This window comes from Lissotriton vulgaris, chromosome 6, assembly GCF_964263255.1.
Source record: "Lissotriton vulgaris chromosome 6, aLisVul1.2, whole genome shotgun sequence".
Taxonomy (NCBI): domain Eukaryota; kingdom Metazoa; phylum Chordata; class Amphibia; order Caudata; family Salamandridae; genus Lissotriton; species Lissotriton vulgaris.
Genome location: NC_141694.1, coordinates 1,121,881,004 through 1,121,898,176, shown reverse-complemented (window position 1 = coordinate 1,121,898,176; position 17,173 = coordinate 1,121,881,004). Strand labels below are relative to the sequence as shown.

At 44.4% G+C, this 17,173-nt stretch overlaps 1 protein-coding gene across 2 annotated transcripts in view; it reads left to right on the top strand.

Moving 5' to 3' along the window:
• FBLN7 (fibulin 7) overlaps positions 1-17,173 on the top strand; it is a 711,714-nt gene that overhangs the window by 679,777 nt on the left and 14,764 nt on the right. For both annotated transcript variants that reach the window (XM_086927208.1, XM_086927207.1), the window contains 2 exons: positions 5,702-5,839; positions 8,744-8,882. In XM_086927208.1, coding sequence (XP_086783334.1) covers positions 5,702-5,839; positions 8,744-8,882 — 277 coding nt within the window. The remainder of the gene's footprint in view (positions 1-5,701; positions 5,840-8,743; positions 8,883-17,173) is intronic.

The following is a 17,173-nucleotide window of genomic DNA, read 5'->3' as shown; positions in this document are numbered from 1 at the left end:
AAGGCATAAAACATCAAAATCAGAAAGGATTTCGCTCCAGCCCAAGGACGACGTTTGCCGACTCCAACCTGCAACATTCCAACTGGCAAATTTAAAACCAGGGAAACAGGGGGATGGTTCAATAGTCACGGGTACATTGGAAATTGAGGGCTTGTTGGCAGCTGGGGGAACCATCATAGCAGGAGAAACGGCAGGGACAGGTGAATTAACTCCCTGCGAGTGTATGTGCACCAGTGTAGAGATGGGAGATGTTACGGTTACTATGCATTGGCCCACATCTGCAGCTAAATTATTATCGATGGTTCCTATTCCCTGAGAGGGTGAGTACACCGGGACAATAGAAGGAGGCATTACAGGTGGGGGAATGAAAGAAGGACTGGTGCCTGATGTTACAACTAGACCATGGCCAGTAATGAGGGGGGAGGGAACTAAAGCTGGGGGCAGTCAGTCAACACCATCCAGCCCGTTAAGACAGTTGAATCGGTTATAATCATAGAAGGGGGTCTCCGGGGGCAGAAAAACCGGTCTTACTTCATACCCACGATATTTACCCCTCCGCTCGACCCTCGTCCAATTACCTAGGACTTGGTCATGGTGCATATGGGTAGGGGGGAAGAAGAAAGACACTGACAATGTCTGAATGGTGGAATCGAGAGATCTATTAAACCCGGCACATATATGGACAACAGTCCTAGGATCTCGAACACTCACCGTAATACAATCCCCAGTTATAGATTTTCTGGTTTTACCCAGCCAGGGTACCCTTCTCACCATGATGATTTCGTTGTTAAAATGGGCCGGGAGAGGTCTATTCCAGTTCAACCATTTAATGACTTTACTTTTAAGTGAGTGAAAGTTCTCACCTTCGCCCACCTCAAGAGGGGGGACACCAGCCATGACTACCATGAAGCGATTAGCCTCGGGGGGCAGATCGGGTCTACGTGGTCTAGGGGCATGCTTCTCAGGGGGTGCGGGAACAATATAGTCATTTGATATAGCCCCATTGGAAGTTGTCGTAGGGTGGACTGGGCCTACTGGTTGCAAAGATGGAATAATAGGTTTGCTATATTGCATCGGGGCTAGGTTGGCCATAAGAGGTTGCGGAGGGGGAGCAGCAGTAATCACCAAGGGAGGTCCTAAGTTAGCTGGAAGGGTTTGAGAGTTAGGAGGAGGATTAGGGGGAGGGTTAGACTCAGAGGGTCTACCTCGGATAATAGCCGAGGTTTTCATACTACTTATGGCTGCCTCCAAGATGGTGAGTCTAATCTCCACTTTCTTTATGCTCTCACTGATGGGCAGGAGCAGTGACCTAAGTAAAAATTCCAGGTTCCCTAAAGAGGTAACGGGGGGTAATGCATTCGATGGTATATCTCCAGGAGCATTGTCATGGTCAGTGATGTTAGTACCCTTGACAGAAGGAGCTTCATGCAACTCCATTATTGCCCCATCACGGATGGGAGGGGGCTTAGAAGCTTTCCCGAAATCGGAGTGGGGGATTTTGGTTTTGCCCTGCCCTCCCCTCTGCTTCCTCCTTCTCTTATTTGGAGGTGGGCCATGCATCTCTGCCACCACTACTTGCTTCAGCCTCGTTTTCCTTGGCTTTACTGCAGTGGGGATCTGAGTGGTTAGATCAACAGTCATACAACTGAGACTGGGGAGGGGGGAGGCACTAGAATCCTGATCAGTAGGCAAACAGGGGTTGGGAATACAATCCCGTAGTAAAAGAGGGACGCCATCCTGAGATAATAGCTCCTCACTAGTGTTAGATGAGCCTCCCTCTTGGGTGACAGGATGAGGGATGATGTCGGAAAAGGGCCTATTTTTCATGTTCTCAATAGAGCGACGGCGCTCAGCCCTGCGCTCAGCCAGAGAGGTTTCCTTATCCCCATCACCCGATGCCCGAGAAAAATAATTGTCCAGAGTCCCATTTCTGGCTCCCACCACCTTCACAGTAATTCCCTCCATAGCCGGTGATGCCATGTCCCTTACCTAAATCAAGGTCCAGAATCCAGTACAAAGCAGGCGAAAGAGGGTAGGCCCAGCCCAGCCTACGCTGGCCTACGAGGGCATCACAGGGCACGCCCGGGCCCGGGCTTCGCCCGGCGCCCGCCCGCGCGTCCCGCATGAGGCGTTACCTTCAATGTTTTTATTCCCAATGATTCAATTGGTTTCCTGAGAGTAGGGGGCGGGGTCAGGGGGGAAGAGTCAGCACAGGTGCGGCCGATGGCAGAGCCACAGGCTTCCTGGGACTCGCAGTCCCACTCTCCCTCGCCGTCCAGTCGAGTCAATAGGGCTCCCACGGACACCAGGCACAGAGCAGCAGAGTCCTTCCACGAGAGTCAGTCACGCAACTTCGAGCGGCTCCCGCGAAGCGGGTGTTTTTAAGCTCCTGGGAGGAGGCGGCGTCAGGGGGGAAGAGTCAGCACAGGTGCGGCCGATGGCAGAGCCGCAGGCTTCCTGGGACTCGCAGTCCCACTCTCCCTCCCCGTCCAGTCGAGTCAATAGGGCTCCCACGGACACCAGGCACAGAGCAGCAGAGTCCTTCCAAGAGTCAGTCACGCAACTTCGAGCGGCACCCGAGTCACATATTCATCTTTTATTTGAATTTAAAGTTGGCTTTGCACAGTGCTTAATTTTTTATGAAGATAAGTTCCAGGGCCTTGTAAAAAGGCCACCACAGTTTGCACCACACATTGCCCCTGATAGCACTACTATTGCAGTACTTATACAACTACTAACAATCACACTGCTACAAGTGTGACAATTCCGATTGTTCGAGGCTCCCAAAGCTTTAAGAATTACTTGGATGTCAGGTATTAGTTGTTTTTAATGTATATTGAATTAATAAGCAACTGTAGTTCCACTCATCATTAATTTACACAAACAGCACCACCATGTGGCAGCTATCAAAAGTGCAGGTACTAGCAGTTAAGTGACTGTGCCGAGCCCCGGAAACCACTGGCTCATATTAAGCACTGGCTTTGCACAATGTTCAGACAATTCAGACGGCCCTTTTACCCAAAGTAGGAATATCTTTCAGTGAAAAATCCCCTTCTAGCCAGGGGTTTTTCTGCATCTCCTAGTATACATAATTACTTGATCCCAAATACGTTTGCCATGCAGAGCTACAAACCTGCAGTTCAATGACAGATTGTCAGAGCAAAACCATAATCTTTAATAGGCTTCCCCTTTCACTGCTTTCTTTGGTAGTATATGTCGTAACAATAGTCCATACTCTTGTGAGAAATGTTCATCTGGTGATGCATTATTATTATTTTCAGCTTCATACTATTTGAAGAAGTTATCATTACACTTGCTGTGTGTGCACTGTGAAGAGTTCGGATACTGAACAAATTCATAATTTGTTTTGTATTACAAAAGAAATTCAAATGTTTATAATGAGCTTTCTTACTTCATGGAACTTCTATAATTTCTGTAGTGCTAAATATCTTGAGGGCACATCATTCCCTCAGCAATTCTTAGCTTGCAGTCTTGCTCTGCCTAGCAACAAAGAGAGAAGCACGAGGCTCGGCGTTCGAGGCCTTTGCGCGACCCCCTCGCGTCCACAGAACACTCTTGCGTGAAACTCTTCCCAGGATGCAGAGCAGAAATTAAGCACAGCGTTCTAGGGCGCTGTGTTTTATGTACGTCACATTTAATGAGTCCGACTTGACACCCTAAAGTCAAAATGACTGTTGGTGGTGTCGCAGAAACTCTTGAAGTGGTTGCTTAATGAAAGTAAATAAATGAATCCCTGTTCATAGCAAACATGCACATAGCACAGTTTATTTTTCTTTGTCACAACAAATACCTACTAAGACAGTAGATTTGCCCTCAATGTGACACGCATCCTCACAGTGAAAGGTGGAATACATTGGGCAATAAGGACAACTCATTGAACGTATAGTAACTGTAAGAATCTTTAATGCCAAAAAGCTCCATTTGGAGAGCCATACATCAAACAACCCCTGCTCAGCCTCCAACCACCCCTACTGACCCTGTAATCATTTTAATGTCAAACTTAAAAAAAGGACATGACTGTACATTTCAAAACAGACACAAAATAGAGTACAAAAAGCAAGATCACAACACAGCCTGTGAAATATGCAGTTGCCAGTATAAAGTTTCAAGTCATCTACATTTGGGATTTCATCAGACCTCAGCACTGGATGGCAGAGCGCTCGTAAACGACTTACGAGTAAAACACTTTGCTGGCACCCGTTGGTGTAGTGTTAATATTCAGCACCAGCCAGGCTTTGACCACAGTGTTTTAAACAATGGTGTTTAGTCCCATGGAGATGCTATGCTGGGCTCTCCAATAGGCGTCTTATGTTGTCATGTACCGCTGTCCTATCACAACATGCCTTGAGGGGCTGGATACCACAGCTACCCAAATGATTCTTGTTACAACCAGGCGCTTCTGCGCAAATCTATATGGTACACCGGGATGTCATAACCAGGAGAGAGGTAGTCTCAGTGGCCCTGGGTACTCCTATGGCAAATGTCTCCCTGGATTAGGTCAATAATATCACCTCCTGTTATGCTGCAAACACTTTTGGCACTCTGTACCTGCAGTACTCCACGAAAGAGCTCACGGAGAGCAAAAACTCAATGAAGAATGGAAGAAATTAGCAGCTTTCAAGCTAAGAAAATGTAATGGTGATAGAAATTACTACTCATCAAGCTTTCCTTTACTGGAAGAACTGCAACCTTGCAAAGATGGGCCACATTGGCCAAAATTCACCGGGACGGTTACAAGTTCTGTTTTAGTTGAAACCCACAGCCGATAGTTATTGGAGAGTGTCAGTGCTGACAAACAGAGGTTCTGTATTTTTATAGAAAAAATATGCCATTTGCAGGAACGTGGCAAGTGCAAACAGGTTTTGTCTACCTTGGCAATGGGACTGGTTGCCTCTAACAATAATTTTGGCACCGCTACTCACACCTGACCACATAGGGAACAGCTACCATGTAATTATTGCAAGTTTCCAACATTGTTGCTACACAGTAGCATGTGCAAGGCCCCTTTATTCAATCACTTTTTTTTTACAACAATGTCGTATCTATCGCACATTCTTACAAGGATAAGTTAGTGGCACCTGTCCATGTCCAGGTCCAGGCACATCCAAGATAGATTCCAAGAGTTATTCTGAGAAGAATCTTTCTCACACTGTCCTGCATTCTAGTCGGTAGCTCATGGGAACATAGAAAAATATATCACATCACGAACCATGGTGCAAACTTCAGAAATCCCCAAAATTCTCTGAATATTTGCAACACTACCATTCCTCATTTCCATTCCTTCCTTCTCCTCCTTTAAAGTGATAGAAAGAGCTGTAACTCTATGACCTGCAAGTAGCTGAAAGCCACTATGGAAAAAAATGCAACAGTCCACGGTGAATAGTTCTATACATCCTGCACTGATTGGGAACTTTAACAATTTACACTATGTAATTCCAACAGCTATAATGTGAGCTGTTCTACTACATTATTATTAGCATATTGTTAATTAAAGTGTGTAACACGTGCCTTTATATATTCATGCTCAGCAGGGAGGAATATAGTTTCCTACCTTCGAACGACAATGGAGTGGTTAATGTCACAGTTAAAGAGTGACCAAGCAATTCATAAAAAGCCTGACCATGAATGAACATAAACGAAAAATGTTTTTCAGAACTAACTCTGTTTTCTTTCCATACAGATGTGAACGAGTGCGAAGTTTACAAAGTGGAAGGTGTTCCAAGGCTATGCATGCACACCTGCATAAACACTCCTGGCTCCTTTCGCTGTTCCTGTCCAAATGGATACAGGCTACTTGGAGATGGGAAAAGTTGCGAAGGTGACAAATACAGTTCATTGTCAATGTTTGTTTTCCAGGATTTTCTGTGTCTACTAGACGTGAGATAACTGGGAGGCAAGTTAGACTGAATGTGGAATTGCCTCAGCTGCAATTGACTCAAAGATGTAAAGTAAAAATGAACTAGGTCCCTATTTGAAGTTTGCGGACAGGGTACTCTGTGCAAAACCCTCGGTCTGCCCATCTCATTTAGAGACTGGCAGACCGTATGTTTTCCGTTGACTGAGCCCCTTTTGGCTCAGTTGACGGGAAAGCTCTTCTGATGGCCTGACAGAGCAGAGGCTGCCAATGGAAGAGCATTACACCATACACCCAATTTTTGTGGACAGAGTGATGTCTCTTTTTTCCTGTGCATTACCACAAGGAAAAACCTTACCGTGAGGGGCATAACAAATAGCATAACGACTCCCGCACCATAGGGGTTTTCTCCGAGGGTGTGGGGATCATCAGTCTTTTGTCTTTTTTTCAAAAACAAACTCCCAATTTAAGAACTTGTTTCTGAAAACCAACACAAATGTTAAAAGTTTAGTGAACTGCAATCAAAACTGATGGCCACCAGAATATTTATACACGAAAGGAACCGCTGTGATGGCAATTCCTTTAAAGGTACAAGCCATGTGGTCACCTCTACATTTTACAGACAGGATGGTGGGATCAATATCCTCTGCCATCCATCTGGGCGGTCCATCAAAAGATAAATCAGGCCCTTAGATGTAAGTGATTTATCGTTGCCTATGGACCGAATCTGATAGCCTTTGAACCTTCAGACCTGTAAAAGTAGTCAGATATCTCAGCAGCCAACCTGTGGGCTATTTTACAGGAATGGGCCTGTCTAGAGCCTGCACCAAAAACTGCTGAAGACATCAGCAGAGCTGTTTTGGGTGAGTCCCTTCCCACTTGATTCAGAGAAGTCACTGACCAGTGGCAGATCAACAAATCTTTATTGTCTCTCAAGCTGTTCTTGAGAAAGAGTTGTGAGTCTCACAATTTAACACAATTAAGAAAAAGTACTATCAATGCTAACTCCTTTTCCCAGAGTGGCATATCCTGTTCTATGCCCTTATCCACAGACACTGGGAATAGGTCGTAGATCCAACATTGCACTTAAAAATGACTATTGTCAACAACAGCAATATTTCAGCAACTAAGGACAAGCTTGATGAGAATTATTCACACCCTGTACACCATCCAAGCATGCTGCAAGTGTCAGGCACATCTAAATATAGCAGGCAGGAGAGAGGAGGCCACCAAGGGGTTTGGAGGATATATTCTCTGCTGACCTTGTGGGCTAACAAGTGACCCGTCATTGTTTACATGACCATCTACATGTGTTGCCATATCTACCACAAAGGTCTGTGGTTATTAAACTCCTTTGATTTTCATTTCGATTTATCTTTTACTTATTGTTTCCTCTTTATTATCTATACAATAGATTATGTCAACACTTATGAAATAAGAGGCCAACATGTGTTGAGTTTAAATGGGAGAGAGCCATTACCATGTGATTTTTACACTGCGGTACCATTACAACGCGTCAATCACAACACAAGTCGTTACAATGACTTGCGCTGGATGGTGCTAGGTACTAAGGAATTGCATGATTTACAATTCCAACACCTTCCCTACTGTAACGTAGGCTGGAGTTGGAATAGTAAATCATACCATTCCAAAATCCAGCGCAAGTCGTTGTAACGTCTTGCGTTGTGATTGACGCGTTGTAATGGTACCGCGGTGTAGAAACCGCATTGTATTATCATACATCCACTTTAAATGGGAGACAGACATTACCATGCGGTTTTTACACCGCTGTACCATTACAATGCGTCAATAACAACGCAAGTCGTTACAACGACTTGCGCTGGATGGCGCTATGTACTAAGGAATTGCATGATTTACAATTCCAACACCTTCCCTACTGTAACGTTGGCTGGAGTTGGAATAGTAAATCATACTATTCCAAAATCCAGCGCCTCCATCGCAAGTCGTTGCAACGATTTGCGTTGTGGTTGACGCGTTGTAATGGTACCGTGGTGTAGAAACCGCGTTGTAATATCATACATCCAAAGTGTCTCTGAGGGTTTTTAGCAACTTGGCCTAATAACAGTCCAGATCAATAAGCAGTTGTAATATCATACATCCTTAAATGGGAGACATACATTGTCGCACCTCTGTTGACCTTAAATGTATACTTTTGTTTACTTTTTTAATCTACACAACATGTGTATCCATACCCCCTACAAGTGGCCTGCAAAACAGAAACCAAAAAAATAGTTATTGTTTATGCTTTTAGCATAATGATCTAACTGGATCTATGAGAGACATATGCAAATAGAAAAAACGGATGTATGATATTACAATGCGGTTCTACACCGCTGTACCATTACAACACGTCAATCACAACGCAAGTTGTTACAACGACTTGCGCTGGAGGCGCTGGATTTTGGAATAGTACAATTTACTATTCCAACTCCAGCCTACTTTTCAGTAGGGAAGGTGTTGGAATTGTAAATCATGCAATTCCTTAGTACATAGCGCCATCCAGCGCAAGTCGTTGTAACGACTTGCGTTGTGATTGACGCATTGTAATGGTACCGCGGTGTAAAAACCGCATGGTAATGGCTGTCTCCTGACACTTTCTATGCTGCAACTACATCTTGTTACGACATTATGCCAGCACCGAATTTTATGACTTCACTTCCGGGGGGGAAGCTGTTGTTTTCAGGTGACCAGTATCACTGTAGCCACAATTAGAAAACATAACTATGGAGAAATACAAGAAATAAATATTCTGCTACTGATCTGTCACAAATTAATGTGTGCTAAACATAGATATATTTTACAGAGTGACGTGGGCTTTTCAAACAATCCATTGTTTTTGACTTACAGACATTGATGAATGCAACATCTCCCAACACAACTGTTCTGGAGGATCCATGTGCATTAACTCAGGGGGTGGATTCCAGTGTGTGACCCCTGCATGCCCCAGGTCATTTGGAAATGTCAGCTATGTCAAAACGTCACCAAAGTAAGTATGAACTTAATTCACCTACGAATTTCAAATTTTGATAAAAATGAGGATTTAATAAATCCCTTTCGGGTTGATCATGACGAATCATTTCAAGATATTTTTTCAGTTTTTCACTAACTGTGTTTTAGGTTTACCATTATTATGCGGTTAGTAGACTGTAGTATTTGGAACATCTGTGTTCAGCTGCATACCCTTCAGACTGGGCATAATGAGATCACTGTGAAGCGGGCTGTGTTAAGCATTGCACAGATATCCCCTGCTGGGGATCCCCAATTTTCAATCAGTGGGTAAGCATCTTCGGAGACTGCATTGGTTTCCAGTCAAGTGTTGTATTTAGTTTAGGGGCTTATGTCTCACATATAAAGAACTACACGGTCCTCAGTTTCTGAGACGGTCATTGAATTGGTACTCACCAAACAGATGCCTTAGGTCTGAAGGAGAAAAACAATGCTCTCTCAGAGATTCTGCAAGGCTAATTGCTGCGGCAGAAGCTTCACTGTGGGTGCTATGAAGCTCTGGAACACCCTCCCTTTATCCATCAGAAAGCTTCTGTGTTTAACATCTTTCAGAAAAGCCTGTAAGTCCTGGCTATTTAACAAATAGTGTGCTAGCTTGCTTCTGGATGGTTAGCGACAATACATTGTTTGGTATTCATGCGCTGTACACATTTTAATAGCATAACATATGAAGGCATCAAGAGAAGCAAAGAAGAGGTACAGGGCTGGACTGGGAACAATTCTGCTGGACTGGCCCTGGGAGTATGGCGGGGTGCTTGGGAAGAGCAGCACTGCTGCCGCTTTACCACTGCTGCCGCTTTGTATTTTGTTACAGGGGGCCGATATTACAGCACTGCTGCAAAACCGGCCCCCAGTAACAAAACTGGCCCCCACTGCTCGAAAATCAGCCACTACCCTTCTGGCCTACCTGGAAAACACCCGGCGCCTGCTACTGTCAGTCCAGCCCTGAAGAGGTAGCAGTATTCCTTGGTCTACATGGCAGAAGTTGTGCACAGCTGAGTAGGATTGTCACAAGTCTTTGCAAGGTCTATGGAATAAAATGTATGTTGGGCCTTGTAGTTGCTTCTTCAATAATTGCCAGGTGCTGCAAGCACCCATTTCTAAACATTAAAAAGAAAATGTACTCTGAAGAAAGACAAATGATGAGATCTGGTACCATCTATTGGTATACCCATGTAGGCTGCCTCTTCATTAATGAAGATGGCAATCCTGCTGTCAATAAACAATCAATAAATACATGTTTCAAAAGGACTGCTAGCCCTGGATAGAGTGGGGCCTGGAACAAAAGGCCTCTCCATAACCTCCCACCCTCTTTTGACGGCCCTGCTCCCGACCTTTATGCTGAAGATTCCATGCTCTTCAGAGCCCACATTGTGAAGGAGGCTTATGAAGTGAAACTGTTCAAAATAGAAGTCGTGGGAAGTTCTTAGGTATAATGAGGAATGTTAATGATGAAGTGGTTCTACAGTGGACATTGTAGTTGATACCAATAGATGGCAAAATTTGGTAATTTCTGTAATAGTTAAAACTCGTTTGAATAGAGGGCCACCAAGCTGACTTGCAGCTTAGGTGTCTTCTTCATTGACATCAAAATGGTAGCCATGATATCACATAAACCAGTTCTTTCATTAAGATTCATTTGTCCTCTACATGTTAGCAGGGTTTTTATATCTAATCTTTTAATTATCTATCCAGTTGATGCTGGCCTGTCTCAATAAGTTACTCTGCTTTACGATATTTCACCACCCTGGACACCCAGATGCACTGCTACTTAACTAGTTTCCAAAACGGAAACGAAAAAGTGAATCAGCAACAGGGCTTGACATGTTGATGCTTTAAAGCGCTGAAAATAAAGACTAATTCTTCGTGATCACATTTTGCCCCAGAGCAAGAGAAGGAAAGGCAGAAAATGGAGGAAGAAAAGGGAAGAGAAAGGAGAAGGAAGAGAACTGTAGGAAAAGGTGACAAGGGGAGAAAGCAGGAATGAAAAACAATGGGCAAGAGTGAATGGGAGAAAGGAAGTGTATGATGGTGGAAAAAAGAAGCTTGAGGTGGAATTACTTGCAGGCAGCCTTGGTATTTAGTAACCACATCATTTGGCAGTTGGTTGCTGGCTCTAAAGTAAAGCTGTGGGTCTCTGCACGTGTCTGTATTTATTAGTATTATTATTATTATTATTATTACAAAGGAAGCACTGGGTGGTCTAATATTGAATAAACACTTTATTTTCAGTTTTATTATCTCTATGACACAAGAAAATCGATTATGCAGTATTGTTATGTTATGTTAGTTATCTTATATTACACAGTATTTAAATATTGCTACCTTCGCTAATTACTTGTGCTCTTAGCGCTTTTGTGTTTCAAAAAAAGACAAGGGAACCCAAAAGGTGAATAAGGACCTTGAGCGTCAGTATTTTAAGTAAACATTAGTCCTTATAAAAAAGCGGAATAAATCTGTGATTAATAAAGGTTAGAATCAGTGCTATATTGCTGTTGTCCAGCCGGACAGTAAATTTAATAAATGATCAAAGCAACAAATGATAAATACACAACAATAAAGTGGGACACAGTTTTGCGTCCTGCACAATCACAAAACATGTACAATTAAACTAACCCTGGGCAAAGCACTACGCTACGCTCGCGGAGTTTGCGAAGTCTGCGCAACTTTGCACTACGCGAGCTGCACGTAGCACAGTGCGAACACGCGTAGTGCAGCGTAGCATAGTGCAGCGCTCATTTTTTGCTTGTTCGCGATCCTGAATGTCATGTTCGCGACCGCCAGCAAGCAAATTGACATCCCGGCGAGATTCTCAACGCGGGGAGGTAAGGTTTCTCATTGTGAGTGTTTGCGCATGCTCGCGACCGCTCTCAATGAGAAACTACCAGTTCGCGTTGAGAAAGCTGCAGCTCGAGTAATAATCTACTCGAGCAGCAGAAAACTACAGCTCACACTGTGCAAGATGCCATTTTCAATGATTGCACAGTGCCGGATGCTTGTCCGCACTGTGCAATCATTGAAAACACATCTTGCACAGTGCGAACATGCTACTACGCAGCTCGCGTAGTGCTACGTGAAGTTCGCGTAGTGCGAAGTGCACTTCGCGTAGCTTCGCGTAGCGCTACTTCGCGAACTACGCCCACAGGCAAGACAGGAACAGCTTATAAAAAATTTAATTAATCGGAACAAGCTTAGCGTCAACAGCCGTTGCACTTGTTTTATCACAATAGATTAATGTGCCAGCTGTTTTTAGCAAGTCAACCACGTTTCAATCCATTAACATAATACTAGGATCATCATCAGGACACTGCTAACTTTATTGTTAGTTCCATCATACCCTGTTAATTAAAATTCCTAACTTGGTCTGGGGATTCCTCACTTTAAACTGATGGGTCTGGAGGAAAGAGCGTTTTAGATGAAGTTTATTGCTATGGAATTGAATCTCCTTTTCTGCTGTTCACAATACTACTCCGGTGTCATTAAGAGGACTCTCACAGTTCATCTACTCTAGCGATTTAGTTGTTTTATCTCCCAACTTGAGCTCTTACTATGCATTCCATGGAAATGGCACTGTTTGCATGTCTGTCTGCTATCATAAAGCGAGTTACTTCTAATACCTGCCCGAGATAATTCTAAAGATATCTTCTCATCAGCTCTGGACTTTAAGCCAGACATAATTTACAAATGTTGGGCTCGAGATACTAATTTCTTTGACTTTGAGTGGGCGTGGCTTACTCTTGAAGCATTCCTGCTTATTTCTTAATTTCAGGACCAAATCAGAAGTACTCTTGGCCAACTCCTGGAATTTAGGAATAAGCCTGGAGAACTGCAAGAGTAAGTCAGAGTAAAATCATTTTAAACTGGGCATATTGTCTTTAAAGGGCTCCAGTGTCAGTATGTGAATACAAAAAAAAGGTACAAAATTCTTCATTTGCAGAGTTACTTAAAACCATTGCAATACATACAAAATAAAACCGTATTTAAAATATTTGTGCTCCATCATGAATGTCATGGTATTGAAAATCTAAAACGCTTCCGTAGCTTTGAATACACTACAAATGGACACGACACCGTAGTATTATAAAAATAAGGATTTTTATATGGACACGACACCGTAATATTATAAAAATAAGGATTTTTATATAAGGCTTAGCACAAGACCAAATAACGACAAAAATATACCACAATCTTAATAAATACTCTTGGAAGGAAAAATAATTGTTCAAGCGTAGTTTCTTCTTAGCACAAAGTCTGTAGTATCAAAAGCAACTCTTCTGAGGTAAATCAGTTCTTGGCAACAATGTAACCCACACGGGAGTCACACGACGTCGAGGCAAATTTAATCCAAAGGTTCGGCGTCGACCGCGAGGAGCGCTACGTCGAGCCCGGAGTCGCACAGACCCCCACAACACAGTACCTTGGAAAAGCGAAGCACACGATGATCAGCGGCGTCGAGATGTCCGGCGTTGCGTCTTCGGCGTCGATCCGACCTCGGAGTCTGGGCGACCTATAGCGGTGTCGACAGATGTCAGGCAGGAGCAGCCCTCACGAGGTGAAGCAGGATACGGCGTCATCGTCGATGATGGTGTTGCAAGAGTGAGCAGCGCTCACGGCGGCGTCGAGAGGGCACGAAGTCGGTGCGATCAGCAGCGGTGCAGACACGAGGTCACTTGGAGCTGGAGCCGAACTCACTACTCACTGGCGTTGCTGCTGGCGTCGATCGGGCCCGGCGGCCGGCGTCGAGGAAGCGGGACACTGGAGCCGTTACTCACGATGTTGAGCTGGATTCGGCGACGTCCGTCGGTGTCGAGATTGCTGGTTTCTTTCAGAGGTGCTGGATTCTCAAGTTCCAGCAACAAGCACTTTTAGCAGATGAAGTCCTTTAGCCCTGTGACTTCAACAGGAGGCTGGCACTCTTCCAACCCTTGGAGATTTTCTTTAGCAAAGTTTGAGAGTACACACTCAGTTCCTCTCTCCTGGTTCCTTGGCAAAAATAAAGAAGCAACTGCAGGATTCCCCCAACAAACAGCACACTGGCAGAAGGGGTAGGCAAGTCCTTGGATCAGCAGGCTACTTGTCCTTGGTTCAGGTTTCCTTGTCAGAAGTGATCTCAATTCTTGGTTCAGGGATCCTTCTCTTATACCCCTTTTTGGCTTTGATCCCTTTGTCCATACAGGGGAATTTCCCAACATCCTGGGTCTGTTGTGGGTGTAGCCAGGCAGAGGCACCTGGCCTATTCACTGAGCAGGGCTGGGTCCTCAGACGCCCAGCAGGAGGTGGAGCCAGCATGGTCACTGGCAGGAGCAGACCTATCGGCCTCCTGGTAGGAGGTGGGGCCAGGATCGTCCATGGCAGGCACAGAGCCATCAGTCGCCTGGCAGGAGGTGGAGCCAGCATTGTATCAGGCAGGGCAGGCTATCAGGAACTACTCTCCCCCTACTCTCAATGCAAATGTCCCACTCATCCCACACTGACTCATCAAGACCTCTGGAGCCACCCAGCTCCTGTCACACACACACCAAACCAGCAGAGAACAGAAATGGTTAGACAAGAAAATAGCCACTTTCTAAAAGTGCTATTTTCAAACCCAGAGTCCAAAAACTATCCACACAAACGGATGCATTATTAAACCCCGAGTTCAGGGATACCAAACTCGACATTGCACCATGCTCCCCGAGCCAGCTAGGATCATAGCATTAATAATCCTGGCGGCCCATTCTAACTAATGGCGAGCAGGTTACCTCGCAATAGTGAAAAACGAATATGGCTCTAATTCACTATTAGGACATGCCAACTTGGTCAGGCTTGTCCTACCTTATACTTACAATGCACCCTGCCCGTGGGCCTACCATAGGGGTGACTAATATGAAGTTAAGGGAAGGTTTAGGGACTGGCAAGTAGGTGTACTTGCGCAGTCAGCGTGACAGTATCAGACTGCACGTAGGTCTAGCAATGGCAGACCTTTAAACATACTTTTACTAGGCCGCTCTTGTGGGTGGCACAATGTGTGCTGCAAGCCCACGAGCAGCATTTGTATTTACAAGCCCTGGCACTCCTGGTGCACTAGACTAGGGACTGATAGTAAACCAAATAAGCCAAACATGGAATTCAATCAATACAGCAATTTTACATAGGGAGCACTTGCACTGTGGCACTGATCAGCAGTGGCACAGTGCCCAAAGCGATATACCAGCAAAAAAACATCGTAAACAGAGGAGGCAAACAGAAAACAAATGGAGGAGAGACTCAAGCCAATGATGCCAGGTCTAACAATACAAAATAAAACCGTATTTAAAATATTTGTGCTCCATCATGAATGTCATGGTATTGAAAATCTAAAACGCTTCCGTAGCTTTGCAGTTTTAAAACGCAGATTTAGCCATGCAGTAGCAACTTGTGAGAAAAGTGCGGTTAGCTGTGACAGTTTGTCATTCCCCTAGTAAAATTTGTAGCCCAATGTTCCAATACCCTGCAGCTTAAGAATCAGTTTGGCATTTTTGCCCAAACCGCTTCAAGGAATTTAACTAGTCTAGTGTTCAATTGTGGCGATGCAGGGTCAAAACATGCCAAGACTGCTTGTCTCCTTGTCCGAATCCCTCTTTGGTAAAAGGGAGTTTTTAGCAGCTGCCTCCTTTCTTGAAGCATCTCCGTACAAGTGCAGATGGTATGTACAATGTCACTTTACCGTTGTTGCACAGGCTGCATAGTGTGAAGGTCTGCACCCTTTTCCAGGGAGCGAGGTGCTGCGCAGTTGGTAACGCTCCAAGACGGAGCTTTAGGAATTTTAATTTCAGTGCGTTTGAGTATCCCAAGTTGAAATATTGTTGTGGGGCTAGGATCTTGTATGAATTCAGAGTCATCCAAGCGTGTGCTCTGACAGAAAAAGTTGCTTTGTCCTCCAGCAATGAGTGTATTTTCAGCGACTTCCACACCGTTTTTTTTTTTAACTGCATAGTGGCAGTGTGTGTCCCATAAGGGTGAAAGGCCTGTTTTTGTCAGTACCTCCTGAAGATACAGTCTTGCAGGCGAATTCTCCCTCTGTTGAATAACTTGCCACAGGAGGTGATTTATTGTGTTGGAGTTTGATGTCCTGATCTTGTGCCAGCAGTTGATGAATGTTCCGTAGCTGGCCCAGGTTTGCTTTATCAGACCAAACTCCAGTCGAATTTGCACCGGTAAGGTATAGGACGGGAGGCTGAACATCATTCTATATGCTTTTACAAGCGTTTTGTCCAGAAGATTGCTAGCTCTCCCTTGAAGTGCTTTGCTACCGTAGGTAATAGAAGGTTGGATTTTAGCCTGTGCTACCATTAAGAGAGGGCTCAGGGTAGGGCCAAATAGTTTAGCTGATAAACCTTTCATGGTCAATGCAAGGATCATCCCTTTCATTTTGATCTCATTTTGTTGATGGCTGATTGATCCTTCTTTGTCTATGTAGACTCCCAGATACTTATAAGCCTCCACTGTTTCAATGTGTTTGTCGCCCAGGTACCATAGGTAGCTCTTTTTTCGTTTCCTATTGATTGTCATGGTCCTGTTTTTTTTAAAGTTTATTGAGAGACTGTTTTCTTGTACATAGACCTCCAGAAAGTTTAGGAGATGTTGCAAACCAACTGCCGTTCGGCAAAGTAGGGCTACGTCGTCCAAGTGAAGTAGACTGGATAGTGAAGTGCCCCCTAGTCTGGGTGCATGTGAATTGCAGTTTTGAGTGCCTAGGTTAAGTCCGCCATAAATAAGGTGAATAACATGGGGGCTAGCACGCAGCCCTTTTTTAATACCATTGGATGTTTTGACTTTTCTTGAGAGATGGGTCCCTGAGCCCAATTTGACTTGAACCCAGGTGTTGGTATGTAGGAGCGTTATCATTGATAGAAGGTTGTTAGGGATGCCCCATCTGGCTAACTTAGACCACAGTTTGGACCTCTCCACGTTATCAAACGCGGCACTGAAGTCAATGAAACAGACATGCAGCTGTGTTTTCTTCATTTTTGCCATGTCCATTATCAATGATATGCCATGATGTTGGATATTGTGACGGAGATATTTCGGAATCCTGTCTGGTTTAGCGGGATTATTTCATTATTTTCCGCCCAAATTGTCAGTTCCTCCAGCTGTGTTCCCGCAAAATATTTATCTTCATTGTCGATCAGGGCTACTAACCGATAATTGGCTGGTAAGTTCTACCTGCCTCTTTTGTGGATTGGAATGATTATTGAACCTTTCCAAGATTCTGGAATTATACCCAGATGTCTTACTTCCAGAAATAGTGGA